Source organism: Ailuropoda melanoleuca, chromosome 14, assembly GCF_002007445.2.
Source record: "Ailuropoda melanoleuca isolate Jingjing chromosome 14, ASM200744v2, whole genome shotgun sequence".
NCBI classification, from domain to species: Eukaryota; Metazoa; Chordata; class Mammalia; order Carnivora; family Ursidae; genus Ailuropoda; species Ailuropoda melanoleuca.
Window position 1 is genome coordinate 40,323,976 of NC_048231.1, and position 25,515 is coordinate 40,349,490.

At 60.3% G+C, this 25,515-nt stretch overlaps 3 protein-coding genes across 8 annotated transcripts in view; 2 read left to right on the forward strand and 1 right to left on the reverse strand.

The window, feature by feature from the left end:
* The window catches only part of KLC1 (kinesin light chain 1), a 39,037-nt gene extending 36,488 nt beyond the window's left edge, over positions 1 to 2,549 (forward strand). For all 4 annotated transcript variants that reach the window (XM_019799258.2, XM_011224462.3, XM_034642499.1 and 1 more), the window contains 2 exons: positions 1,799 to 1,871; positions 2,119 to 2,549. In XM_019799258.2, coding sequence (XP_019654817.1) covers positions 1,799 to 1,834 — 36 coding nt within the window. In that variant the 3' untranslated portion in view covers positions 1,835 to 1,871; positions 2,119 to 2,549. The remainder of the gene's footprint in view (positions 1 to 1,798; positions 1,872 to 2,118) is intronic.
* XRCC3 (X-ray repair cross complementing 3) lies at positions 107 to 10,517 on the reverse strand. Its single transcript, XM_034642501.1, has 7 exons — positions 10,379 to 10,517; positions 8,397 to 8,534; positions 7,853 to 8,065; positions 3,370 to 3,524; positions 1,059 to 1,271; positions 870 to 916; positions 107 to 790 (listed from the first exon to the last, which is right to left on the reverse strand). Exons 1-7 carry the CDS (start codon positions 10,431 to 10,433, stop codon positions 562 to 564), a joined length of 1,050 nt encoding a protein of 349 aa, XP_034498392.1. The 5' UTR covers positions 10,434 to 10,517; the 3' UTR covers positions 107 to 561.
* Positions 10,518 to 14,341: 3,824 nt separating this feature from the next.
* Positions 14,342 to 25,515, forward strand: part of ZFYVE21 (zinc finger FYVE-type containing 21) — a 12,744-nt gene continuing 1,570 nt past the window's right edge. Inside the window, exons 1-6 of one of the 3 annotated variants that reach the window (XM_002918853.4) lie at positions 14,342 to 14,547; positions 21,802 to 21,852; positions 22,283 to 22,451; positions 22,999 to 23,074; positions 23,158 to 23,249; positions 23,837 to 23,890. In XM_002918853.4, the coding sequence (XP_002918899.1) occupies positions 14,410 to 14,547; positions 21,802 to 21,852; positions 22,283 to 22,451; positions 22,999 to 23,074; positions 23,158 to 23,249; positions 23,837 to 23,890 (580 nt within the window). In that variant the 5' untranslated portion in view covers positions 14,342 to 14,409. Of the gene's footprint in view, positions 14,548 to 18,854; positions 19,292 to 21,801; positions 21,853 to 22,282; positions 22,452 to 22,998; positions 23,075 to 23,157; positions 23,250 to 23,836; positions 23,891 to 25,515 lie in introns of those variants that run through there. The other 2 variants (XM_034642503.1, XM_002918854.4) reach the window with 2 other exon arrangements.

A 25,515-nucleotide genomic window follows, 5' to 3' on the forward strand; every position in this document is an offset into this window, starting at 1 on the left:
TTTTATACCAGCCGTTCTTACCCTTTTGAGGGCCACAGACTACTTTAAGAATGGATGGGAATTACAAGTGAATATTTCTGCTTTAGAAAATGAGCAAACAGAAAGAGTCTGCCCAGTTCCAAGGACCGCTGCCTCCACCCCCAGTACTGGGTCAGTGTCTGGCTGGTGGAGCTGTGGGAGGATGGCCAGGTCACTTGACTGTTCGCGGTGCCTCAGTGTCGCTGAGATCAAGGATAGCAATTCTCCATCCCTAGGGGCCGTGGAAAAGTTACTTAGGGCAGAGTTTGGCACAGAGCCAGCTGAGGTGAAGGGGTCCAGGGCCCACTGTGCCAGGCAGCGTGGTGGGGGTGTGGGGCCTGAACTCGACACGGCCCTGCCTGCAGGGAGGCCACGTGGGGCAGCTCCTCCGTGCGCTCCGCCTCCCTGCTGTGGAGAAGGTGTGGCCGACACCCTGGAGCACACCCTGACCCAAGATGGGTGTGCCGAGTCGACGTCGGTCCCCTGGGCCTGCAGCGCGGAAGGCTCGGCCAGAATCCACAGCTGAACCGGCCAGCTGCTGTGTCAGTAGGACTCAGTCCCAGGAGTCCCTCGCACTCCCTCCGCGTGGATGGTGTAGGAACAGGATGAGCGGGGCAGGTGAGGGGCGAAGACCACCTCGAGGGTGCGGGTAGGATGGCCGGGTGGGGTGAGCACAGCCTCCTCGGCGCGGCGCCGGCTGACCATCAGCCGCATTAAGAGCTGGTTGGACCAGGTCATTCCGAGAGCTGGAGAAACCCGTTTGTCCCAGAGACTGAGACAGAAAACAGGCCCAGCCGTTACTTACAGAACGATGCCCCCCCCCACCTGCACCACCCTCCTGCCCTGCTCACCCCTGTGGCCCGGGCGCTGCGTCCTGCTCCTCTGCGGCCTCGGTCACCTGGAACACGCAGACTGGGGTCAGCTGCAGCGAGGACCGCACTGCTCCCACCCTGGCATGACGGGCCCTGCCCTCCCCGAGCCTCTTCCTAAAGTAGAAGCTGAGGCCTGCTGCCATCTGCGGGGCTGATGGGGGAACCCACCTGGTTGATGCACAGCACCGGGCTCCGGAAGCTGCCGCTCAGCCGGCGCAGGGCGGCCCCCAGCGCCTGCAGACGCCTGGCCCTGGGGATCGCAGCCGGGCCGTCAAACTCGCAGCGGAACGGGGCAGCCACAGAGTCAATGACCACCAAACGGGCCATCCCCCGAGACAGCAGCACGGGTACCTTCTTGCTCACACACTCCAGCAGGGTGTCCTAGAAGCCAAGGGGAGATGGTGTCACTGCCTGTGCTGCTGGCGTCTCCCCTTCCGCCCTGTGCCGAGAGACCCCTCGCATCTGTCCCCTTGTACTTCTCAAGTCCCTGGTGGGGCCAGCACCCCTCAGGGCCATCACCGTGACCAGGCTTTTCTCCTTCCGTGGACCCGTGCCAGGCACTGACCTTGGACGCAGCCACCCCGGAAGGCCGACTTGTTAGCACCATGGTCCTGGGGGCCACACTCCTGCCAGGCGGGTGTGGGGGTGGCCCTGCCCAGCGACCCCCAGTGGAGGGAGGAGGGACGTAGTGGGGTGGGGCCGCCTCTCCTGTGGAGACCCCGGGCTGTGCCCAAGCAGGGGGCTGGGTGCAGTTGGCCCCCCCACCAGCCCTGCCCATCCTCCAGGGCCTCAGGCCTGCCCCTTGGAGCCGTCTGCGCTGCCAGCTTGGACTTAGGCCCCAGTACTGTGTGACCACACACTGGGTGTCCCACCCTGAGTGAAACCCCATTCTGTGCTTCTGTCTCTAGGGCGTCTCCAGTAGAGCCTCTTTTTGTGGAAAATGACAGCAGCAGCAGTGGCCTCGAGGATGCCAGCAGTAACGTGAGTCCTCCCCCCACTTCCCTCCACCGGAGGCTGTGGGGCACCTGGGGGCTGGGCAGGTGGGAGCTGCGCTGCCCGTGCTCCAGCCCATCCCCTGCCCTTGGCACCGCCAGCCCCCCACCCCCCGCCTCCAGGCGACACTGGGCAACAGGGTGGAAGCCTTCTGCCCCCAGAGCTGTTTTTGGAACCAAACTTAGGGCACTATGGGTCTTGGCGGCCTAGCCCTGACCATGGTCTTCTCTCGCAGTGAAGCCACACCCAGCCTGGAAGACCCAGGATGATGCTGCTTGTTTGCAGCCAGAGCCAGCCCTGTGACAGCCAGGGGACGGCCACCGAGGCTGGAGGGCCCTGGAACTAGGAGCCTGCAGCACTAACCTCGTCTTCTGTGTCCCTGTGCCACGGAACACACTGTCCTACTAATAACCACACTGCTCGTCGGGATGCGTGTCGCTTGCCAAGCCATGGCCACGCTCGGCCCCTACAGGATGACGGGGTGGGCGCGGCCTCCCTCCTGGGCCGCGGTTCCGGGGAGACCTGCGGGCCATCTGCGTCCTGACTCTCTGTGGAAGAGGGCGTGGCTGCGGGCCCCGTGTGCCACAGCTTACCGTGTTACTTCCCCAAGCTGTGTGTGATATGTTTTATTGTAAATTTTTTAAAAATTAAAAGTTTATATGCCTATCCTTTCCTTGCAATATTTATAACAATCCTTAAACGGGGGAAGGTCCACTGGGATCTGGGGGCTCCGCCCAGCCGGAGCTGACGTCTGGGGGTGCCGGGGGGGAGGCCCCACCCTATGCAGAGACCTTACTTGTTTTTGGCGTACTGGTTTATTCTAACTTCCCACCTTTCCTTGCAATCCATTTCTATTCTTATTCATCCCTCCATCAAATAATGCGCTATGCTGGAAGCTGGTCAGGCCGCAGCACGGCTCCCCCTGCCTGCTGGACCTGCTCTGAGCTCCCAGCCCTTTGCCCTCTCCCTGAGCGCTCCCGCCACTGTGATCCGTCCATAGGCAGGGACCTGTCACTTGGTGACGCTTCCAGATCTGTCCCGAGAGTTGTGGCCAGGTGGCAGTGAGCCACCCGAGGGGCTTGTTGGGGCTGGGGGCCTGCTAGGCCCTGGCCAGGTTGGGGGGCTCTGTCAGAAGCAGAAGTAAAACCCGACACAGACTGCTCTGGCTGGGATGGCTGGCCTGGACAGCAGGTCCTGTCCCCTGGGCAGCGGGCACTGCAGGCTGGCCAGGGACAGGAGGTGGCATGCTGGGCATCCTTGTGCCTGGAGGGCCGCCTCCCCCCACTCCTTGTGGGTGGGGGTGACAAGTCCTAGAGGATGCCTGGTCCGACTTGAATTTCAGGTACTGGATCGTGTGGATCTGAACGTGTAGCATGCATGCACGGGCACGTGCCTCTCTGCTGACAGGTACTGGGGGTGGCCTGGGGTCTCGTGTGTGGCTCTGCCCACCGGTCCCCTCGGAACTCAAGGCCAGAGAGACACTCACCACATCGGCCACATGCTTGATGAAGATCTGGTTGCCAAATTTTATCCTGTCGACCACGTCTCCTGGGACGTCTGTCCGCAGGTGCCGCTGCTGAGCGATGAGCTGCTGCAGACGCAGGTTGGGGAAGACGTCTTCCGTGCAGATGTACACGGCCCCTGGGAAGGCAAAGGGCGCCTCCTTTCAGACACTCTGCCCCTTGCTGACAGGATACCCCCCCACGGGCCTGCCCCTGGCCAGTCTCTAGTGGAAGTGAGTGGGGTCATCAGGGCCTAGGCTTTGGGCAGTCCCCCTCCTGTGCACACGGGGACACTCCCTCAAAGGCTCTATGAGCGCAGAGTTTCAAGGCTCTACTCTCAAGGCTCCCCCGCCATCCGGGGCTGCATGGTGACAGCCATGTCTTTGTGTGGCTGGAAAAGCCAGTGGGCAAACAGTGGGCCACGTGTCCCCAGAAGCCTGGACACGTGGGGGCAACAGCCCAGCCAGGGCCTGGATCCCTGCACCAGAGAACGGACCCCGAGTCTGCAGCTAGAAAGAACTGGGGTCCGTCCGAAATAAACCGTTTGTGGCAACTAATTTTCAACGAAGGTCTCCGGACAGTTGAACGAGAGAAAGAATGGTCTCTCCAACAAACACCGCTAGGACAGCTGGGTCACTGCAAGCCAGAGAACGGGGTCAGGCCCTGGTCTCACAGCCTGCATGGACGCTGTCAGCACGCACCGAACTCTGAAGAAGACACGGGGAAATCTTTGTGACCTTGGATTCAGCACTGGATTCTCAGATGTGACACAAACAGCACCAGTGAGCAAAGGCAGAGAGAGAAACTGGACTTGATCAACACGGTACCATCAAGAAAATGAAAAAACCCACACAGAGGAGAAAATACTGTGAATTCCGTATCTGGGAAGAGTCTAGCACCCACATCACTTAAACAGTTCTTATAGCTCAACCACAAAAGACAACACAAATCAGAAACCGGGCAAAGGATCTGAACAGACCGTTCTCCACAGGAGACGTGCAGATGGTTGACAGGCCCAAGAGGAGATGCTGAACATTGTCAGTCGCCCGGAAATGCAAATCAAATCCACTGTGGGACTCCACCCCCCACCCACAACGGTGGCTCAAATCGAAGTCCAGCATCGGCAAGGACAGTGCGCTGAGGGGGGTGGCATGCCGTCGGGCAGTCCCTCACCCACTTGGACACAGGACTTGCACGGGACCCTGTGGTCTGGGCGTGCACGCGCTCACAAGAGCCATATATGCCGGCGCTCAGAGCAGCATTGTCCACAAAAGCCACGAGGTGGAAGCCACATCACATGGACAGGGTGGACGGGTGAACAAACGTGCTCGGGACACACAACAGAATATTGTTCAGTCGTAAGAGGGAACGAAGTACGACACGTGCTCTGACACAACGAACCTTGCAAACATCATGCCTCAAGGGAAGAGAGATCGAGACGTAGGATTCCACCTGGCGAGACGTCCAGAATAGGCAAGTCCCCGGAACAGGAAGCGGAGCCAGGGCTGCCAGTGGGCAGTGGGGAGGGCCCATGAAATGTTCTAGAATTAGGCTGTAGTGATGGAAGCATGGCTTTGTGAATGCACTAAAAAGCACTGAATTATACATTTAAAATTTTATGGTATGTGAACTACATCTCAATTTTTAAAAAAGAAATGGCCTGTGTTCTGGTGGAGCCCTGGCTGTGGCCCCAGGACCCCCAATGGACCTTTGTGTCCCTCCCCTGCATCGGTCACTGCACAGCCTTGGGCAGGGGAACCAGGACGAGCCAAAGGACCCACACCACGTATGCGCACGCACCCCGTTTGTGCCTTTTAACTTTGATGTAATTGTGTTTCGGCAGAATTTCAAACTTAGACACGGGTGTGTGGTGGGACAAGCAGCACCAAATCTGTCTGTAGTGAGCGCCTAACCATCAGCATCTCCCTAACCTTCCTGGACACATTCCAGATCGTCCCTCAGGGGAAATGCTGCCTGGAGACGCGGCTGAGCCCCTGACCCCGTCTGCCCCAGGGCAGCTTTGAGCGACCGTGCTGGCCTATCGGGGAGAGCGGGCTGGACGGAACGTTCAGAGTGGAACCTGGTATGTGTGTGCAGCCCCAAAGCCCCTTCACCCCCCTGGGTGTGTGGCTGGGAGAGGCACAGGACCTCGCAGCACTGCCCCCAGCTGCCACAGGCCACGGTGCCTTCTCCGGGGTGGCCCCAGCAGAAGGTGGCGAGCCAGGAAGAGAGGGGGCTCCATGTTAAGTGCAAGATTCAAAGTCAGTCCAGAGTGTCTTTGCCATCCTTTTCAAAATTAGGGCTTTCAGATCTCACTGGGTTAAAGGAGTTATTTTGTCAGGAAAATGGGCATCTTGGACTAACATTTAATGTCATGGTAACCTCAGGGCCACTTCAGGGGACACGCCTGAGACACCCGCCCGGCTCTCTCCAGGTCCCCTGTGCCACTGTGATGGTCACAGTGCTCCCTTTCCCTGGGGCTGCAGCCTATGTGGCCGGCCCATGGACCGGCGTCCGACAGACGGCCCCCACAGCCCTCTTGGCCACCCACAGCCTCATGCCCAGCAGCTCCTCGTTCTTGGCGTCCTTGCTTCTGTCTGGAAGACACGGGGGGATCGGCGTAGGAGGCAGGAACAGCTGGAAGCACAGGCCTCCAGTCCCCAGCACAGCCCATGCAAGTAACGTGGCTGTCACCAGGAGGCCCTGGGTGGCGTGGCGGTGGTGGACGGGGTGGAATGAGACTCCCCAGACCAGCAGTGGACAAGGCAGGCTTTGCCATGGGACAAGGCCACCTCAGGCTGGGGTTCGAGTGAGCGTGCTGGCAGCTCAGGGGACACGCTTGGCTGCCGTGTCTCGGGATGGGGGAAACAGGCTCTGCTGTGGGACATTCTCAGGGTGTCCGGCGCCAGGAGGGGTGGGACCAGGCAGCTCCGAGGATGCACCCTCGCGGTGCCCTTCCCGCTCCCCCACGTCAGGCCCGCACTGAGTACAGACCCAGCCTGGACACAGAAGCCAACGGTAACTGCCCGTGTGACCTGTCCAGAAGAAAACGGGTCTGCAGGGACCCCGCTGGGCCAGAATGTCGCAGGCTGGTGGAGTGAAGGAGCCCGGGCTGGGAGAGCTTCAGGATCAAGACTGACAGCCAGCCCTGCACTCCACATCCAGCCTGTCTCGGGCACAGCCCCCATCGGGCCCCGTGGATGCACTGGTGAGCACGGGGGGCTCCCAGCTCATTTCTGAGCAGATGTAAGTCTGGTATCACCACGGCTCTCTTGTGGGGTAAACGGAGGACCTGCTTCCAAGGCCAAGTCCATCCACCCAGCACCAGCACCAGGCGCCTGCCCCTCAGGCCCTCCCGGGCTGCACCCTCGCCCAGAGACGCAGGGACGAGAGAGACACACAAACGCCACCTCTGGTGGGAGCAACTGCTGCATGTGGTCAGGAGCCCCTGCCCGTGGCCAGCAGAGCCGGCAGGCGCCAGATGCTAGCGGTTCACAGGAGCCACGCAGACCGAGCCCCCTGCTGCCTGTGCCCCGTGACCACAGGGACCTGCATGTGTTCAGCAGCGCGTGTCCCCGGGGCAGGAGGTTTGGCCCCGGCTGTGTCCCCAGCCCACCACGTGGCCCAGCCTGTCTGGGCAGCGGGGTGAGCACGTGAGCTGGCAGGTGCCGCCAGCTCGTGGGCAGCCCAGGAGCAAGGAGAGACCGCTGAGCGTCCGGCAGCGAAGCAGCTACCCAGCAACGTCACGTGCACCCCAGTTACCTCACGTCCAATGAAACAATTTAGATTTTGAATGCTTGAGAGACCTACACAGGCAGCCAAAAGTCCCTCTACCGTGTAGCCTGTGCAAATGTCACACGCACAAAAAGCAACGCAAGAGGCCCAGCCCAGCACCTGCCACACAACACAGGCCTGCCCGCCCCCGCCACCAGGGGCTCCAGCCTGCATGCTCCTTCCCTGGAAGCAGAAAAGCGAAATACTGCTTGCCCTGGGTTTCTGCCTCTGGACCAAATGGCTGGCAGGCTGGTGGCGTGATCGTGTGTGTGTGTGAGCGTGTGTGTGCAGGCTGGTGGCGTGAGCGTGTGTGTATATGAGTGTGTGTGTGTGAGCGTATGTGTGCAGGCTGGTGGCGTGAGCGTGAGGCTGCAGGAACTCTCGGGCCAGGCCCACAGCCCACGAGGGGACTTCGCGCAGCCCGAGGCGGCAGGGGCAGGTGAGCGGCCAGCTCCCGCGGCGCTGGCGGCTCTCGGACGCCCCCCGGACGCCCCCCTCCCTCTGGGGCAGAATCGAGAGCAGATGTGAAGAGAAGGACAGGAACTGGGGAGGACCCCGGCTGGGGAAGACCCCAGAGATACACCTGGCGCAGGCTCCGTGGCATGTGGCCCTCAGCATAGCCGGGCCCCTGGGAACTCCTGGGCAGGACGCCCCCACCCCAACTCTGCCCCCGCTGCAGGGGCAGCCACTCACCGGCCCCCAGGCCTCCATGCTGCCGCGGGAACTGCACGGTCAGGCAGAGCTGCAGCGCCAGCTGGGTCTTCCCGGTGGAGCTGTGGCCGGCCAGCTCGGTGAGGCCGTCCAGGGGCAGGCCGCCGCGGAGAAGCCCGTCGAGCACGGGGCAGCCCAGGCTCAGGCGCTGATGCTGCGCGGGGAACCTCTGCTTCTGCTGGTACAGATGCAGCGCTGGGGACGCAGGGGTGTCAGGCACCGCGTGGTGGGAGAACAGGTGACCTCGGTTGCGTGGGTGGATGGGGTGCCAGTGGGGAGGGAGGAGGCGGTCAGTGCCGGGAAGCTTCACCTGGCTGCAGTGCTCTGTGGGCACCTGTGGGCTCTGGGCTCTGACTGCCAACTCACCCCTGCTTCCCGCAACCCTTGGCCCAAGAGCTGACTCTCGGAGCGGGGACCCCCGTGGTTCTCCCGTCGGCTTGGGAGGTCCCCATCCTGATGCTGTGACCCAGCCCTGCACTCGTTCCTCCCCGTGCACCAGGGCAGAGCAGACACTCTCCGTGCCTACCTGTGAAGACGCTGCTTCCCCGCACCTGTGAGGAGGCTGTTCTCAGCAAGTGCTGCACGTCAAGGCTGGAGAGACTGGTCAGTCTCTGCAAGTCTGGTCCCGAAAAATGCAAAACCTCCTTTATTGATTTCAATTTGGCTGAAATTATACAAATAAATTACGGAACAAGTTCAGACTACAGTAACACAAGGCAACATAGCAACGACAATAGGTGTTTTCAGGAATACTGTCTTCCAATTCCAGGGACCCGGTAGGCAGGGGCCCGATCCATCCACTCCCTGAGGCTCTGGGAGCCCCTGGGTAGAATGTGATGACAACAAGGAGGAGGGAAGGGGCCTGGGGGAGCCCCACCTACAGCTGCAGCAGCAGGAGCCAGAGATGAGGAGGGCCCTCTCCGAGGTGCCCGGAGCAGTGGCTGCCACCCAGTTTCCCATCCTGGAAACATCTCTCAAGAAAGGCGGTTTCTGTGGCCGGGCAGGCCTACACGCAAGGCAAGGCTAGAGGATGATCCCAGGGCAGGGTGAGGACCATGCGTGAGGGAAGATGCAGGAAGGAAAGCTGAGCCAGGTTCCAAAAAAGTGTCCACTGTATCAGACCGCTGGCATGATGGGGATGGCAGGATGGCCAGTGGGACAAACAGCAAAGAACGCAAGAGGGTTACAATGCCAGTGGGCAACAGCTAGGTAGGAAGGGTTACAGAGTTAACGTGTCCAAAAGGTCTGGTATTTGGGGAGGAGAGTGAATAAATTAATTTTGGGCTTGAATAAATGCATTACTTTCAAACCAGTAGAAAGAAAAAAATATGCTAAAAATATATCCAACCAATCCAGAAGAAACCAAAAATGGGAAACCACCACAAAAAGAAATAAGAAAAATAGCTCAGCATAATAAGGCAGAGTTAACCCCACACGTATCAGGAACTACCTTAAATATGTACGCACTGAATGCTCCAGTTAAGACATACGGACAGACTGAATGAAAGGGAAAACAAAGCAAAATGACTGATGGGCTTTGAAAAAACCAAGAGCCAAGGATGAAGGAGCAGGACCACAAGACTCTGTCCTGGTGGAGGACATCACCATGTTGCTGTACCAGCCCCCATGTGTACTTAGGATTCTATGTTATATGAACAACAAGCATCCTACTGTTGGAGCTTCCCCAACAAATGCCCCAGGAGACAGGGGAGATGGAAGGGAGTCCCAGGATGCCAGCTGGTGCAGGGTAGCTGTGGATGGACGCATCAGGAGACAAACAGAATGGGTGAGCTGTCCTACCCTTTGAGAGCATTTAAAAATGAGGACTGGTGCTTGATGGACATACTGGACAATGTGGGAAAAGTCCGTGAGACATACACAGAAAACACAGCATTGGAAAAAAGGAAGCAACTAACAACTTTGGGGAAAAATAACAAAGATGGTACAAGAAAGGAAACAGTCTTAACCTCCCAGTTCAGCAGCAATCATTATGACTCCAGTCAAAGCCCTAATGGCCCAAACTATGTTCCAACTGTGGGGGGAGGAGTGGAGGAAGTAGGGGCACAAGCAAGCCAGTCCTCATCCCTGTAACATGCACTCTGTGAGTAATCGCTGTACATTGAGAAACTGAACACAGCAACATAAGCACATTATTTAAAAACCCAGATATAAATACAAAAAAAATTGATAAAAGACTTGTAAGTGGTGTAAGTAGTTCCATTTCACTTTTTAGACAATAAACGTGCATTATCTTTGATGAAAATAAAATTTACTTTATAAAAGCCCTCAGTGAAACACACACACACACACACACACACACACACACACACACACGCCCCCAACCAAAAAACCTGCAGCATATTCTATCATTGGTCACTAATCAGGATTGGTTGTCTTGAGGAAGGGGGACTTGGACCAGCAATCCTATTAACTTGTTTTACATGCACTGTGTATACGTACATCCATATATTTCACATACCTACTTGATCCAGACATCAATAAATATACCTTTCTTAACTGCAGCAATAATTCTGGGATTCAGGTCCAATTGATCCAAATCCATTTCTTCAGCAGGTTGACCACAAAGATGAATAACTTCCCAGGGATGCAAATTCCAATGTGCTTGCTGTCACCGCAAACCGCCCAGGAGCCGAGCATAGCAGAGTGATGGTGACCTGGGTGTGTAGTCCTCTTTGAGACCGGGGTTCACCGTCAGCCCCGAGGCTGGAGGAGAGACTTCACTGTACCAGGAAAACCACTGAGGTAAGTCTAAGGCAATGCTTCTGTTAGAGCAGCCATTTGATAACTCAGAAACCATGGATTCCAATCCACAGATTGATGTGTTCGAAGAAGTGCCCCCAGGTCACCTGCATTCTAAAGGTCCATGCTACACATGGCAGACCCATTCCATCCCCTGCAGAAAGTGCTCCCACCCTGAGTTCTGGCCCGGGGACCTGGTGTCCAGGTGAGCACCCTGCCTTGACCCACCTCTTTGGTGAGGATGACACAGACAGCTGGAGATCATGCACACTGGGCTCGCAGGAATGAAGCGTCTTCTGCATTCTCCAGTTTAATCTCCCCTTAGCGTGTCTCCATGGAGGGTCTGGGAAGAATGGGAAAAGTGAGTTTTCAATCTTGCAGGATGCTTCGAGTTGGAACCTCCACAACTACCAAGCTGTTTCAGCGGAGGACAGTGGAGACTGTCCCGGCCTTGCCCTGCAGCCCCCGCCCGTCCCCTGGCCAGCAGCCCTTCCATGGCCCGAGCCCTAAATGCTGCGGGACAGAAGCCCAACCCTCCCTTTGCTGGCTGCCCCACTCAGCCCAGGGTCACCCAGAAGCAAGCCCCCCCGATCAGCAAGGCCGAGAGTGCAGCAGGGTGTGTAGGAACAGCAAGGCCCGCAGCCACACAGGCTGAACCTAGTGTCAGCGTCCAAGGTCTCCGCTGAGGGCAAGTTCACCTGCCCCTGCAGCGCTTAGAGAGTTCCTGATGTGGACAACATCAGGTTGATTTTGGAGCTTCGAGAACCAGGGCACTCACGCTGTCACATTCACAGGCCCGTCAGGAAAGCAGGTCTAGCACTCAGAACTGACAGTACCGGTTTGGGGTAGCTGCGGACCACGCCCAGACGTGACCGCACCATGTGACCATGACAGTTGCTGCAGGAAGGAGCGCATGCTCTGGTCCCACATCTGCCTGCAGCAGGCACGACCAGGCCGGGACGGACATAAATGCTGCCGACGCTGGTGAGGACACACGCGGAGGCCCCCGCCCCCCGGTGGCCACCAGGACCGCAAACCGGAGAAGGATGGTTGGGTCTCAGCCAGAAAGAGGCGCCCAGGGCCCCAGGGCCAGGTACACACAGGGAGAGGCGATGGGGACTGTGACCAGCTCCAAAAGGTGCCCTGAGTGTATGGAAGTGGTGAGGTTAGATTCCTGAAGACAGAAAGCAATTAAGAAAGGGAATATCATCTCCAGGAAAAGTAGTAAGTTGTCAAAGGAGCCGTGGCGCACCTTCCTGGCTCGGCAGGGAGATCAGCTTCAGGAGCCCTGAGGACAAGAACGGGAAGAGGTGACCCAGGGAGGCACCACCCAGAGCCACCCCCAGGTCAACAGAACACCTGGACGAAATACCAAGCCTGCTGTTTTCAAATTCTGGAGAAAGTGTGTGTGTGTGTCTTTCCCCTAGACCTGTGGAAAGCCCCAGGGGCGTGCCTTGCTGTGACACGCAGCCGACAGGCTGGGCTGGGGTCCGGATCGCGAAGAGGGATGGCTGGTAAGGGAGGTTCTAGCGGAGGCTGCCCAGGCTGTGGGCGTGAGCCCGGGAGGCTGGCAGGAGGCTGCTGCCTCCGGGAGGTCCCTGGATACAAACTCAGACCCTGAGAAACAGCCAGACACAGGGCTTGAAATCAAGCCGCGTGAGCACAGCGCCTCAAGTTTACGTGATGGAAGAACAGAGCATCGGGAATCGGAGTGACCGCGGACGGGGCCGCCGTAAACCAGACAATGGCCCAGGGGCTGGACGGACAGCCCCCAGGTGGGTGCCCTGCCCCGCGCCCCCCTGAGGGGTAGGCGTGTGAGTCAGCCATCCACCCTCTGGGCCCTGTGCTTCTCCGACAGGGAGAGGGCTGTGCACAGACAGAGCTGCACAGCCAGGGGGCTTCCTGGAGCGTTTCAGTTACTGTTCACGGGGGACAATGACCATCGCGTGCCACTGGGTGAGTGGGACAGAGTTACCAGAGAGAACCCATGTCTGCATGAACCATTAGGACGGACGTGACTTTGAAGCAGTCCTGCCAGAGTGAAGGCCGGAGCCTTCCTGGGGGGACTCATTCTCCAGCTTCAGGGCACTCACTCGGGCCGCAGCCCTGAGGAGCCCGCCGGCTAACCCACACCGCATGGAAAGCTCGCAGCTCCAGACAGACGGGCCCACCTCCACTCTGGGCAGTGAGACTCACATTTCAAACAGCTTTAATGAATTTGTGAAAAGGAATTACGGGGGGATGACTAGAGACCTTTCAAACCCAATCCACTTCCACTGCAGGCTGGGCGGCACCAGCCGCAAGCATGCCAGAGGGCAGGGCGGAGCCCTCTTAAGTGGGGAGGAGAGGGCCTGCAGAATATCCCAGGGGTCCAAGGCCACTTTCTCTCGCCAAGTTCAAAGCTAAATTCCGGCAAGATGGTGCAGCTCCACTGATGGGGCATTGAAGTCAGCAGGGGTAATGCCCACGTTTCTCAGACACACAGTGCACTCTCAGGACTGTTCTAAGCACACTTCACACATCACCGCCTCCCTCAGTCCTCACGACAGCAAGACTGCCACCTCCACTTGCTGACCAGGAAGGGACGCACACAGCCACTTACTGCGACCTCAGGTGGGATCCAGGCCCAGGCCAGGTGCTCTAAGTCCCCAGCGCCTGTTAACAAATGCAACAGAACTGTTCAGTCTCGGTCATCCAGAGGCTGGCCTGCCGGGGGTGTACAGTCCCGGTAGGAGCAGCCCACTCACTCTCCAGAGTGGCATCTATTGAGGCTTCCCCTCCCAGGAGGGGGCGATGAGCGCCGCTTCATCCCGCGGCTGCTGGCGATGAGCCCTGGTCACCCCGGTGACCTGGGGGGCCTTGCCCGGCCGCCACTACGGGGTCTCCGGAATCGCCTGGCCTGGACTCCTGGGTCCGCGGCCCTTCTCAGGACCCTACCCTCTCTGGGGACCCCTTCCCAGGCCCTGCACGGCCTTGCCCCATTCCCGCTAGCGACTGCAGCAGACCCACGTGACGCCCGAGCGCACCTGCTCCCCCGCCACGCGCCGCGCCTCCACCGCGGCCCACCTGGGCCCCGCCCCCCACCTCGGAACGCCCCACCGTCGTGCGGCCCTCGTTCACCTTTCACCCCGAGGCCCCCAGACTGCCGCTGTGACCCTAACTGGCCCTGCAGCTCGGCGGCCTGCTCGGGTCTCAGCGGTGGCAGCCCCCAGGACAGGCCTCCGCACCCCGGCTCCCGAGCTGCAAGGACCCCGCCAGGACCTGGGCTCCGGCTGTCCCCTCCGCCCGCCCGCGGGCTTCGATTGTGTGGACAACCCGCGACCCCGCCAGCCCCCTCGCCGCGCGCCAACGCCACGCCGCACCCCCGCGGCCGGCCACTCACACCCAGCGCGCGCTCTGTTCGGCGCCTGGCGCTGCCCCGCCCCTCGCAGCCTCCCCTTCCAATGAGAGCCGGGCGTGCCTCACCGGATGTGCCAATGAGAGAGGAAGCGGCGCCACGTCCCAGACTAACCGACCAATCCAAAGTCTCAATCGTCCCCAGGGGGCGGGGCTTGCCTGGGCGCGTCCTCACTGCCGATTGGTGACCGACCGCAGGGTGGCCGGGGAGGTGCCCTTGCGCGGATTGAAGAGCGCAGCGGTAGGGCGGAGCCCGAGCGCCGATTGGCCCGCGCTCCGAGCCCGGCGTGGCGATTGGACGCAGCCCCTGTCATCCACGCGGGCGGGGCGGGGCTCTTGGCGGGGCGAGCGTCCGGGCGGCTGGCGAGAGCTGAGGCGGCGTCATGTCGTCCGAGGTGGCCGCGCGCCGCGACGCCAAGAAGCTGGTGCGCTCCCCGAGCGGCCTGCGCATGGTGCCCGAGCACCGCGCCTTTGGCAGCCCCTTCGGCCTGGAGGAGCCGCAGTGGGTCCCGGACAAGGAGGTAGGTCGCCGCTGCCCGCCAGCTTCCCGCCCCCCTCCACGCCCCGCTCTCCAGAGACCCCCGGTCCGCGTCCCGGGACCCCCTTCCGAGCCCGAGGGCCTCCATACGCGCCCCGTTCTCCCGAGACCCCTCGTCTGCGCCCCGGGACACCCATTAGCGTCCCGGGACCTCCGTCTGGGGCCGAGGGCCCCCCGTCCTTGCCCCGGGATCCCGGGACCCCCATACGCGTCCGGGACCCCCGTTAGGGTCCCTGTACACCGAACCGCTTCGTCTGGCTCTTGCTCCTCTTTCGGGGCCCCTCACAGCTGCCCTCGGTACCCCGGGCTCCCGCTGCCCGCGCTCCAGCCCTTCCGGGGCCTTGGGCACCGTGCCCTCTGCCTGGTTCCCACTCGGGGCGCCCAGGCTCGCCCACTCCCGCGCGAAGTGCGCCCCGCACGGACAGGCCCTCCCGCTCGGTCCGGGCTTTGCCCACCTGCGAGCTCATGTGGGAATTCCACTTCCATTTGTTGAGCTGCTGAGTGGAGCCCCTGCCCCGTGGGGGGAGCGGCGGAGAGGCCCCCGCGCGCTCTGTGGGGTCCTTGCGCGGTGCGAGCGGAGGGCTGGGTGTGAGCAGGAGGCTCCGGATGGGCAGTGAGGAGGGCGTCCTGGCTGGGGGACCGGACCTGTTTGGAGAGGCAGGAGCAGCTGTGGCGGGAGGGGTGAGGCTGGGGAGGCGCTGAGCTGTCCCTGTTGGCGGGTGGGTGCGGCACCTTCTGAAGGCCCTTCTGTGTCCATAAGCCAGCGGTTCTGTTCCCGGAGGCCAGGGGACAGAAGTCCATGCACTCCTGTAAATCCAAACCGTCTGAAAGAAATCATCCCATGATTGTTGGAAGTGCTTTAAGTGACAAGCGCCCCCTGTGCCTGATTAGCCACCCTCCCTCCCTCCCTCCCTGCGAAGGCGCCGCTGCGTTTCAGCGGAGGAGTGAAATCAGGTTCTGGTGTGGGAGGAGGGCCAGCGCCCAGAAGCTGGGGAGGGGCGCGGGTGCAGGGCAGCGGGGAGGAGGGGCCGGCCTGGAGGTCAGTGGCCAGGCCAGCCGGCCTCGGTCCCTTGTTGCTCTGTGTGAGCTCTTCTTTTCTGCGGTTTTACCCTTGGTGCTCCCGCTCTGAACAGCATGTACCTTTGCTCACAGGGCCTCCTTGGTTAGTGCCGTGGAAAGAAAAGTGTCGTGTATCTCGTTGTCATGCGTGAGTACATGTCACAGAGTCCCTTACGGGCGTATTGAGGAGCCTGGGTGCAAGTTCCTGCGGCCGGAGAAGTCAAAGTAGCACAGCTCGAGGTGGGGACAGGCAGGTGACTGAACGTGCAGACGGGCCAGGTGCTCGCTTCCTCATTGGGGGAGGGGTGGCCGTGACCCGCTGGCACCCCGACTCTGCACCTGTGGGCACATCGTCTGTGGCCAGATCACTGAGTGGTCGCCCATGTGTCACGGAGGTGAGGGAGTGGGGGCAGCATTTTTTCATCATGGTCCTCCACCAGTAGCCGCTGGAGACATTTTGTCCCTGACCGACCCCCCTCGAATTCTAACAGCACTGATAGGCCCCCCGCCGCTCAGGGACCCGGAGCTCGCGGTCTGGACGGAAGCACCGCGGGTGGCCGCGCTGGGTTAGCTGCTGGGGTAACTGCTGTACCCCTGGCTCCCTCTCCCCCAGTGCGGAGTTTCCTGAAGACACGCCTGTGTTCTCCTGCCTTGTGGCCACTACTGACCACGAAGCAGTGAGATGGGTCTGGAACTTGAACGGAGTGCAGCCGGGTGGAAATGCTGGCATCCGGGAGGTGTCCCTCCTTCAGCCTGAGATTCGTTCCCAAGCTGAAAGGGTGGCGGGCATCGCTCCAGAGCGCCCCTTGCCCCCATTTGTTGGGATTCTCACTGGTGATGGAAGAGCCGGGGCAGGCCCTGGAGGCCTTCCAGGGAGGGCGGGGGTGGGGGTGGGGGGGCCGCAGCGGGCGGACTTGTCAGTAGAGTTTGAAATCTGGGGCATAGTCCAAGAGTCCAGAACTTAGCAGAGAGTGTTCTGGAGGAAAAGAAACTTGGCATGGGGCGGTGTGGCCGGGAGCCTCCGGAAGACCTGGGGAAGGGTGTGGCAGCAGTTCCTCCGCCACTAGCCAGCACCTGGCCCGTGAAAGGGACGCCCCCTGCTGCGTGCTGTCAGGGCACTCCTGGGACCCCGGGACCTTCTGTGCAGGGGAGACTCAAGCGTGTGATGCCGGTGGTGAGGAACAGGTTTGTTTATTTGTGGTGGTTTGGAATGGGGGAGGGGAATTAGAATTCGGTATATGTGGTGGGAGGGTGTCCCATAGACCCTCTGCTGTCACCTACTTCTTGCCGTTTGCCAGTTAGTTTGTGGGTGGTCCTCCGAGTGTCATCGTGACTGTTTTCCACTGGGTCACCCTGAGGCCAGCCTAATCCACATCTGTCGTGTGCTTACTAAGCTGCCTGACCCTGTGCCAGGTTGCTAGCCTGGGCCTGCAGGGACATCCCTTAAAAGTGTTGAGAATTTGGGGGGGTGGTGTGTACGCGTGCATGCACAGAGAGATGGTCTGTAGCCCTCCACTTCCCAGAGGGGTTCCTGCGAAATGGAGCACGTGGTCTGCCTCCCTAGGGGCTTGTGGGCCTTGGGAGGTGGTGGTGGGACGTGGATGGAGGCTGGAGCTGGGCAAGTCACAGGAAGCCTGGCAGTGGTCTTGGGGTCTTGTGAACGATGGTGGAGAGTGGGCTTGCGGTGGGCTCACTGGGCATGCGGCTGGAGGGACTTGTCACAAGCAGATGGAGATGCTGAGTTTTACCCTTAAACACCCTGCATCTTGCAGCCCACCTTCCCATCTTCAGCACTGGGTGTAACCAATAATGATGGCGACTCTGTGCTGTTATTTTGACACTTGGATACTCACTCTATAGACACAGAACTGGGGAGGAGGACACAAGTATGTCAAATAAAAACCAAATCCTGAGCTAGGAGAGATCATATTGGATGGGGTCATTGCCGGCAGGGGAAGGAGCTGCTGCTACGGGAGGGGGACCTCGGGGTCTGTCAGAGCCTCTGAGGCCAGGTGGGAATGGGCTTGGTTTATGGGGGGAGGAACCCCGGCTGGACGAGAACAGATGGTGGGAGGGGAAGGCTCTGGTGCAGGCGGAGGCGCACGTGGAGGCCCACATGGAGGCGCAGGTAGTCTGACCTGACATCAGGGGACGCATCACCCCGGTCAGCCTGTCTCAGGCTGAGGGTGGGTCGTCATCTATGGGCCTGCAGGATGGAGAGAAGCTTGACTCCAGTTCGACCAAGTGAGGTTAACGGGCATTCTTTTCAGGTCAGCCAGTAAAGAACGGGGTGAAGAGTGGAATGAATTTGGGGTCCGTGTCCAGCCTTGTCACGGGTGATCGGGGCAACTGAATCATCTAAGTCACATGGCAGGGGGTTCTCTGCAGAAACTTCCCAGCACAGTCAAGGTTGGGGGGGGGTGTTCACACTTGCTCTCCAGGACCCCAGGGGGCGCCCTCCCTTCCACGCCCAGGACCCCTCTGCCTTTGGCAGGCGCTGATGGAAACACCACGGTGGAGGGCCCCTGAGTGTGGGCTGTGGCCTCATGTGTCCCCCCAACCTTTTGAGGGTTTTGTTTTTTTTTTTAAAGATTTTATTTTATTTATTTGACAGAGAGAGACAGCCAGCGAGAGAGGGAAGAACACAGGCAGAGGGAGTGGGAGAGGAAGAAGCAGGCTCATAGCGGAGCAGGGAGCCCGATGCGGGGCTCAACCCTGGGATCACGCCCTGGGCCGAAGGCAGAAGCTTAACCACTAAGCCACCCAGGCGCCCCTGAGCGGGGGTTTTTAACAGTTCGCGCGTTCCCTCGTTAATTAAGCAGTTGAATCTTAGAACGGGTCAGTTTATATTTTAGGAGTTATGCTTTTACTCTTTAGAAGAAATTATCTTTTTTTTGATTAAAGATTTTATTTTTAAGCAATGTCTACACCCAGCATGGGGCCCGGACTCATGACCCCAAGATTAAGATTGCACGCTCTTCCCACTGAGTCAGCCAGGCACCCCCTTGAAAGGATTATCTTTCAGTAAAGATACATTAATACAAATACTTTTAAATTTTATTTTCGGGATGTTTGCGTTTGAGGAACACACGGTGCTGTGTGAGGGTCCGAGGGGTCTGTCGCCAGCCAGCCAGGGGGCGCCGTCGGGGGGGGGGGTCCCGGGGTGTGGAGCATGACGGTCCCCAGACCCAGGGGACGGTGGGCAGGCATCCTCTGGCTCTTCTTTTACAGTAACCTCCTGTATTTTCTGACTTTGATGTTGAGGGGAGACCCTCCGTCAGCTGTCCTTTGGGGCTGGGGCTGGTTCTGGAGTTGCCAGGGCACCTTTGGGGGCTCCTTGTGTGAGGGTCGGGCAGTGGTCGGCAGACTCTCTCGGCCGCGCGTCAGGGGGAGCTTGGAATTCCTGCAGCGCTTCTGTTCTGTGGCCGGGCCGGTCTCAGCTCCCACGTCCACAGCGGGGCTGCTGAGTCAGCCGGGAGTCAAAGGCCCGGGGGCGGGGGTGTGCGGGCCTGGAACTTCCTGCCCCAGCCGCCCCATCCTCCGCGGTGCCAGCACACCTCCAGACGCCACCCCTTGCCACCAGCTTCCTCCATCCTGTCCGCAGGGTGAGAGGCCCGTGCGGTGAGCGTGGGCCCCCGAGAGGCTAGGCTCGAGCCTCCTGTCCTTGAGTAAGTCCCCAGGGGCCCCGGGTGGGCAGCCCGTCTGCCGAGCAGCCTGTGCAGAGGCCGCGGCAGCAGACCGGCCGTGTGGAACCCTCCCTTACCGAACTCACGGTCCCTCATGGTGGGCCTGCCCTGACTCCGTGGGCCCTGGAGATCCTGTGTGTTGGAGCCTCAGCCCCTTCCCACCCCGGCGGGGATCACGCAGGCGCGGGCGTGAGGGGGTCTCAGGCACAGGGCGCACCTGGTTTCTGGGCTGTGCGGCCTTGTCTGTGGCCCCGGACCTTCAAGAGTCACTCGGTCTAGTTCCCATCTTACGGCTGCGGGTTGGGCTTGTGCCTGTCGTGTTTGTTTGCTTTGGGGACAGTTTCTCAGACAGGGTCTCTGTTCTTTGGCTGTATTTTTACTTTGGTCTCTTTGCCTATTGCTTTCTTTATTTCATTCTCTTTAGATTAAATTGCTCTGTTGGTCATTTTAAAAGTGTCTTTTCTGTTACATAATCAGCAAGTTACGTTGTTTAAAACTGTCAGTTTTCTGAATCCCCTTGTTGCTTATTTAGAGTAAGAAACTTCCGTATCATTTACATTGTTAAGGGAGCACGTTTTAAATTCTGGTTGGGTCTTAGGTTTAAAAGTTGGTCGTTCAGCTTACCCAAACACCCCAGCCTTACGGTAAGCGGGAGATGAAGACCGCCTTTGCTGGTGGAGAGGGAGAGGGGGAGGGAGGGGCAGCACGAGAGGCCCCAGGAGGCGCGGAGCCGGGGCGCAGGCAGGCTTTCCCGTGTGCACTGGCCTCACCCTTGGTGGAGGCTTTCTCCAGTGGATTCTGTGGCTGGCACTGCCGGGGGTCACACACAGCCTGGGGCCCTGCCACAGTGCAGAGGCCCAAGTGCCAAACACAAGCAGCATTCCAGAACTCATAGAAGGGAGAAGTAGTGGCAGGGGATGGGTGGAAGCAATGGCGCGGTGAGCAGCCAGCTCACACTTGAAGCTTCTGGGGATTCTATAGATGGTTCTGGAAGGCTAAGGTGGACCAAGACCTGTGTCCCAGTCCAGAAAGCAGCTTAAGAGCAAAGAGAAACAAGAAAATGGGAGTCATGGGATCTCGAAAAGCTTAGACACTGCACCCAGTGCTGGGGCCCTGGCCACAGGGAGCTGGGTGCGGCCGCAGGGTGGTGTCTGGAAAGGCCCTCCGGCAGGGAAGGACAGGGGCCCCGGGCTCCCTCCAGGAGCATCTGCAGGGTGCCAGCACAGAGTAGTGGGCACTTGGCACCTAACTCGAATCTCTTCTAGGCTACTTGCTTGCCTGACTCGTGGGGTCCGTGTGTGCCAGCCTGAGGCTGCCCTGGGGGAGGCCGAGGCCCAGAGGGGGATGCGCAGAGCAGGGGGAGAGGTCAGCCAGCATGTGGGTGGAACTGAGCCTGGGGGCGGCGCAGGTTGGCCAGTGCCCCAGCTGCTCCTGCGGGACAAGTGTGTCTCTGGCTGACCAGAGGGAAGAAGGTCAATGGGGACGAGGGAAGGCCCAGCTGGGCAGGACTAGCTGTCCCCTGAACCGGGTCCTGATCAGAAGTTCTCCCTGCCTGGGGTGAGGGGCAGTTTCCCTGTCGCCAAGTTGGGCTGAAGCTCCATTTGGGTCCAGGAGCAGCTTCCCTGCTGGGACAGCCCTTTGGTGCTTCTGGCAAAATCTGAACCAACTCTTGGCTTGGATTAGCAAGGAGATCTGAGTTCGCCCCTTGTCCTTGGTGCCGGAAGCAGGGCCGCTTGCAGGGCTGTGGCTCTGGGAGCGCTTGGGGGAGGGAGGCCTCCCTCGATGCCTAGCGCCCTTGTCTCTGCACTTCTGGGGCGCCCATTGCCGTGAGGCCAGCCGCCTGAGCCCCGGCCTGGCCTTTGCCGTTCCCTCTGGTTCCTTCCTTCCTTTGAGGAGCATTCCAGAGCATCTCCAGGCCTGGCAGGAACTGTGTTGAACCCTCACTGGGCCCACATTATCTCATGTCCTGTGCAGATGTGTGTGTGGCTGCGCGTGCCTGGAGACTGAAGCACGCTGCAGGCGCCCTGTGTGTCCCGTGGGTGGCCCCCCCCCCCCAGCCATGTAGCCTCCTTGCTGCACTTTCTGTCATGTGTGCAGCTGGGTGCTCACCTGGCCTGGCCTGCTGCAGGCAAATTCCCGCTGTGCAATCTCCTCGTCCTTCCATGACATGGATCCTTGCTACCAGCACCAGGATGGCCCCAGTGAGGCCATTCGGGCTCTGACCACTGCCCTGCCTGAGTGTGCCCCCGTGTCCCCGAGATGCCATCTGACCTTACCTGTACCCTTGGTGCCCCCCCCCCCGCCCCGGCATGGGGCTGCAGGGGGGCCACCCAGCCTGTTGGGCTCCCGAGCTGGTGGCCGAGCCTGCCGCCCTGTGTCCGGCCTGCTGGAGGCCACTCCGGCATCTGGGCTGCGAGGGGCGGGAGGGGCGCTGTCCCGGCAGCGCTCAGCGCTGGGTCCTGATACTGACACTGGGTCGTCTTCCTTCCTAGTGCCCGAGATGTATGCAGTGTGATGCCAAGTTTGACTTTCTCACCAGAAAGGTGAGCTGAGGCCATCGGGTGGGGGGCCCAGGCCAGCATCAAGCCCCTTCCGGGGGGGGGGGCATCATGCACCTTGTTTGTCCTGGCGGCCGCCTGTCTGAGGAGGACAGACTGTGACTGGGCCCCGGGGCCCAGGTGCAGCTTGCACACCCGTGTGACCATGCTGGGCGCTGCCACACGCGTGGGTCTTGCCCTCCGAGGGGTGTCCTCTGAAGAGGTGGGGTGTCCTGGCAGGAGGACACAGAGTGCAGTGGCCGGGAGGGAGTGGAGCAGCAGAGCGGCCTGCCGTGTGCGTGGTCCTCACGGCGACCTCATCCCTTCGATGGCAAAGGCCCGTGTGGGGCCAATGTCAGGAGATGGGTGGCGGTCCCCGCGGCTGGGGAGGGGGCGCTGGTCCTCGGCCCCCTCATGGCCGCCCCCGTGTCCGCAGCACCACTGCCGCCGGTGCGGGAAGTGCTTCTGTGACAAGTGCTGTGGCCAGAAGGTGCCGCTGCGGCGTATGTGCTTCGTGGACCCGGTGCGGCAGTGCGCCGAGTGCGCCCTCGTGTCCCACAAGGAGTCCGAGTTCTATGACAAGCAGCTCAAAGTGCTCCTGAGCGGTAAGCCTGGGCCGCCTGCTCCCTGCTGGACTGCAGGAGCTCTGTCCCCACCTCCTTGGGATTCCCGTGGAAGCAGGGGTGAGCCGGCTCTCTGCGCTCACGGATGAGGGTCTGCCTCCCCAGCAGCTCCTGAGGCCCGAGCCCTTCCTGGCGGGCCGGCGCCATGCCTCTCGGCCTGGGCCAGTTTGCCGGCCTCCTCCTGTTCCAGTCCTGCCCTGGCTGTTCCCGAGCCTGTGGGTGGAGGGCTCTGTGCTTTTGGGTCCGGGCCTTTGGGCTGGAGCCCCCGGGGCCTTTCGGGGAAGGAAGGTAGGTTCCTAGGAGCTTTCGGGGTGCACAGAGCCTCTCCCAACAGCAGTGCCTTCTGCTCTTCCTCCATCACGGCCTTGCTGCCTTACTGGGGGGACCCGCGGGCACAGCCACGGCGCTGGTCTTGCTTGGGGTCACTTTGTCCTGGGGCGCGTCTCCCTGGGAGCTGGCCTCGCCGGGACAGGGAGGGTGAGGCGTGAGAGGAGCTGCTGTGTCCTCATATTTGTTCTTCTGTCCCCAGGAGCCACCTTCCTTGTAACTTTCGGAGATGCCGAGAAACCAGAAACAATGGTTTGCCGTCTCTCCAACAATCAGAGGTAAGAGGCAGAGTGTTGCTCGGCACGGACGGCTTCGTCAGTTCGACCCTGGAGTGACGTGGTGTGGCTGCTCTGTCCCCTAGGTACTTGCTTCTGGAAGGGGACAGCCGCTACGAGATTGAAATCGCACGTATTTCGACCGTGCAGACCCTCACGGAAGGCTTCCCCCCCGGAGGTAAGTGCAGCGGGAGGTTTGGTGCCGGCCGGGGGCAGCTTTGGGGAGGACGACGTGGCCTGGAGGACGGAGGACGGAGCCTGGCTGCAGGGTCTCTGAGAGGCCCGCCCGTTGTCCTCTTGGGCTTGTATTTAGTAAGTGTCTTCAGGAACCTGCCAGGTAAACAGGGCTGAATGTGTCCAATGAGGAAGGAGAATTTGCCCAAATGTGCCACAGAAAAGCTCTTTTGTCCTATTATTGTTGGCCTCACACCGAGGATAGAGCTCCCGGTGCAGCTGGCATCACCCATGTGCTCAGAAGGCTCTGGAGTGGTGGCTCATTGGGAACCAGCCTTTCTGCTCCTGTCAGGTGTCTGTGGAAACGAGATCCCCTTACATTTCCTTGGTGAGCTTCTAGAGCATTCCAGCCTGGGTCTTTGCACCTCAGCGTCTGTGCTGCAGTAGCTGTCTTCCCGTGGAAGTAGTTTGTGTTCCGTGTCGTGCAGTGTATGCTGAAAAAAATCCATGTGACTGATTCCCTCTTGCTTTCTGTTTTCTGATTGGCTCTTGGTTGGTCTCCTCTCCTGCCTGCCTACCTTCTTGACGTAGAAAAAGACACTCACACTCACACCAGCCTCCTGGGGAGCCAGCCCGTCTCGGAAGGTCAGCCACACGCTACGCGCCACGCTCCCCTGCCTGCTGGGGCCGCACCGTGGCTCTGAAATAGTCACTTTTTCTTCTTCTTTTTTTTAAATATTTTGTTTGAGAGAGAGCACAAGCGTGGGGGGTGGGCAGAGGGATCCTGACATGGGGCTCCCTCTCAGGATCCTGGGATCATGACCTGAGCCAAAGGCAGATGCTTAACCAACTGAGCCACCCAAGTGCCCCTGAAATAGTCACTTCTTTCATGATTTGAAAGGGGTTGGGCACAAGACGTGGGTATATGAAGTGAATGACAACATCCTGGTGGCAGAAGTATAGTTTGCTCTGTTTCTCAATCGCAAGGGGGACAGCTTTACCCAGTATTTCACGGCGGGGCATCAGCATCTGCTGGCCCCGAGTTGGCAGAGTCCGGGGCAGCGGGGCGCCGTGGGCGGCCTCCCTCCAGTACTTTCCTGCGCCTTCACAGCCGGGCTCCTCCTGCTCTTCCAGGAGCCTCAGCCAGCTCTGCATTTGCGTCTGAGCCCCTGGATGGGGAGCGTCCCCCTGCCTCTGGGCCCCAGGCACAGGGTGTGCACACAGGCTCCACACTGGTTGCCTGTGGCAGGTGGGGGGATCAAAGACACCCAGGTGCGAAGGGCAGGGTGTGGAGAAGTGGGGGGTCAGCCCAGGTGCCCCGTCTACGTCCTGCTAGGGAGCCGGGGGCTCAGGAGCACACTTGGCCACAGCCCCTCCCAGGCAGGGAGCAGGCCGCTCCCCAGCCGGCCTGGTGAAGCCTCGTCTTCCTTGGCAGGGCCCTGGGGCTTCTGGTGCCACACGCCCCCTTCTGGCAGTTTTGGGGGGGGGCAGTGAGACCTGTTCTGCCAGAAGTTTTCTAAAACCTTTAAAAGCTCAGAACCCTGTCTTCCTGGGGGTGGGCAAGGGGGGGCGGCACAATTCCCTGAGCGGATGGCAGTCAGAGGAGCTGCCAGGCGGTTGCTGTTCTCGGCTTTGCCGGCTCCTTGGATTGTCACAAAGCGCAGAAGCGGCCGTGTGCCAATTAAAGCTCACTGACAAAAGCAGGTGGTGGGCAGAGCCGTGATTGGCGTGCCCCCGAGTAGGAACGGGCACTCCTGCAGGGAGCCCGGTCAGGGACCAAGCTGGTGACACACACAGATGGACCGTGGCTCGTGAAAGGTCAGCTGCCTGAGACGGTACAGCACTTTACCGTTGCCATCGTATGGCGGCCAGGCCCTCTCAGCTGTCTGCAGGTGCTGCCCACAGGCCTGGGGGAGAGGCAGGCCCTCAGTTTTGACTCTGAGATTGGTGTCTGATGGAAGGAATCTTCCATGAGGTGGACTTCTCAAAATGGAGTTTTCATCCTGATGTCACAAAGTAGAAAAGCTGTAGGTGGACTTCACCGTGACGCTTGGCCTGTAAGGACGTCTCTGACTAGTCGTGGCTGCGCGAGCCGGCCTAAGAGGGCTGCTTCGCGCCATGGCATCTCTGCGGGCACGCTCGCGTGTGGGGGGCGGGGGGGGTAGTTCTCCGTGGAGCTTTGCTGGCAGCCTCAGGGCCCTCTGCTGTGGCCCCAGTCCTCAACAGTGGGATGGCGGCGAGGCCGGGGTGATGGCCCGGGTGCTCCAAGC

Coding starts and splice junctions, on each gene's coding strand:
- XRCC3 (XM_034642501.1), bottom strand. CDS start 10,433: ATGGATTTGGATCAATTGGACCTGAATCCCAGAATTATTGCTGCAGTT. Junction 1,272..3,369: donor TCAAGCATGTGGCCGATGTG/GTGAGTGTCTCT, acceptor CTTGGCTTCTAG/GACACCCTGCTGGAGTGTGT. Junction 917..1,058: donor CGGTGCTGTGCATCAACCAG/GTGGGTTCCCCC, acceptor TGCGTGTTCCAG/GTGACCGAGGCCGCAGAGGA.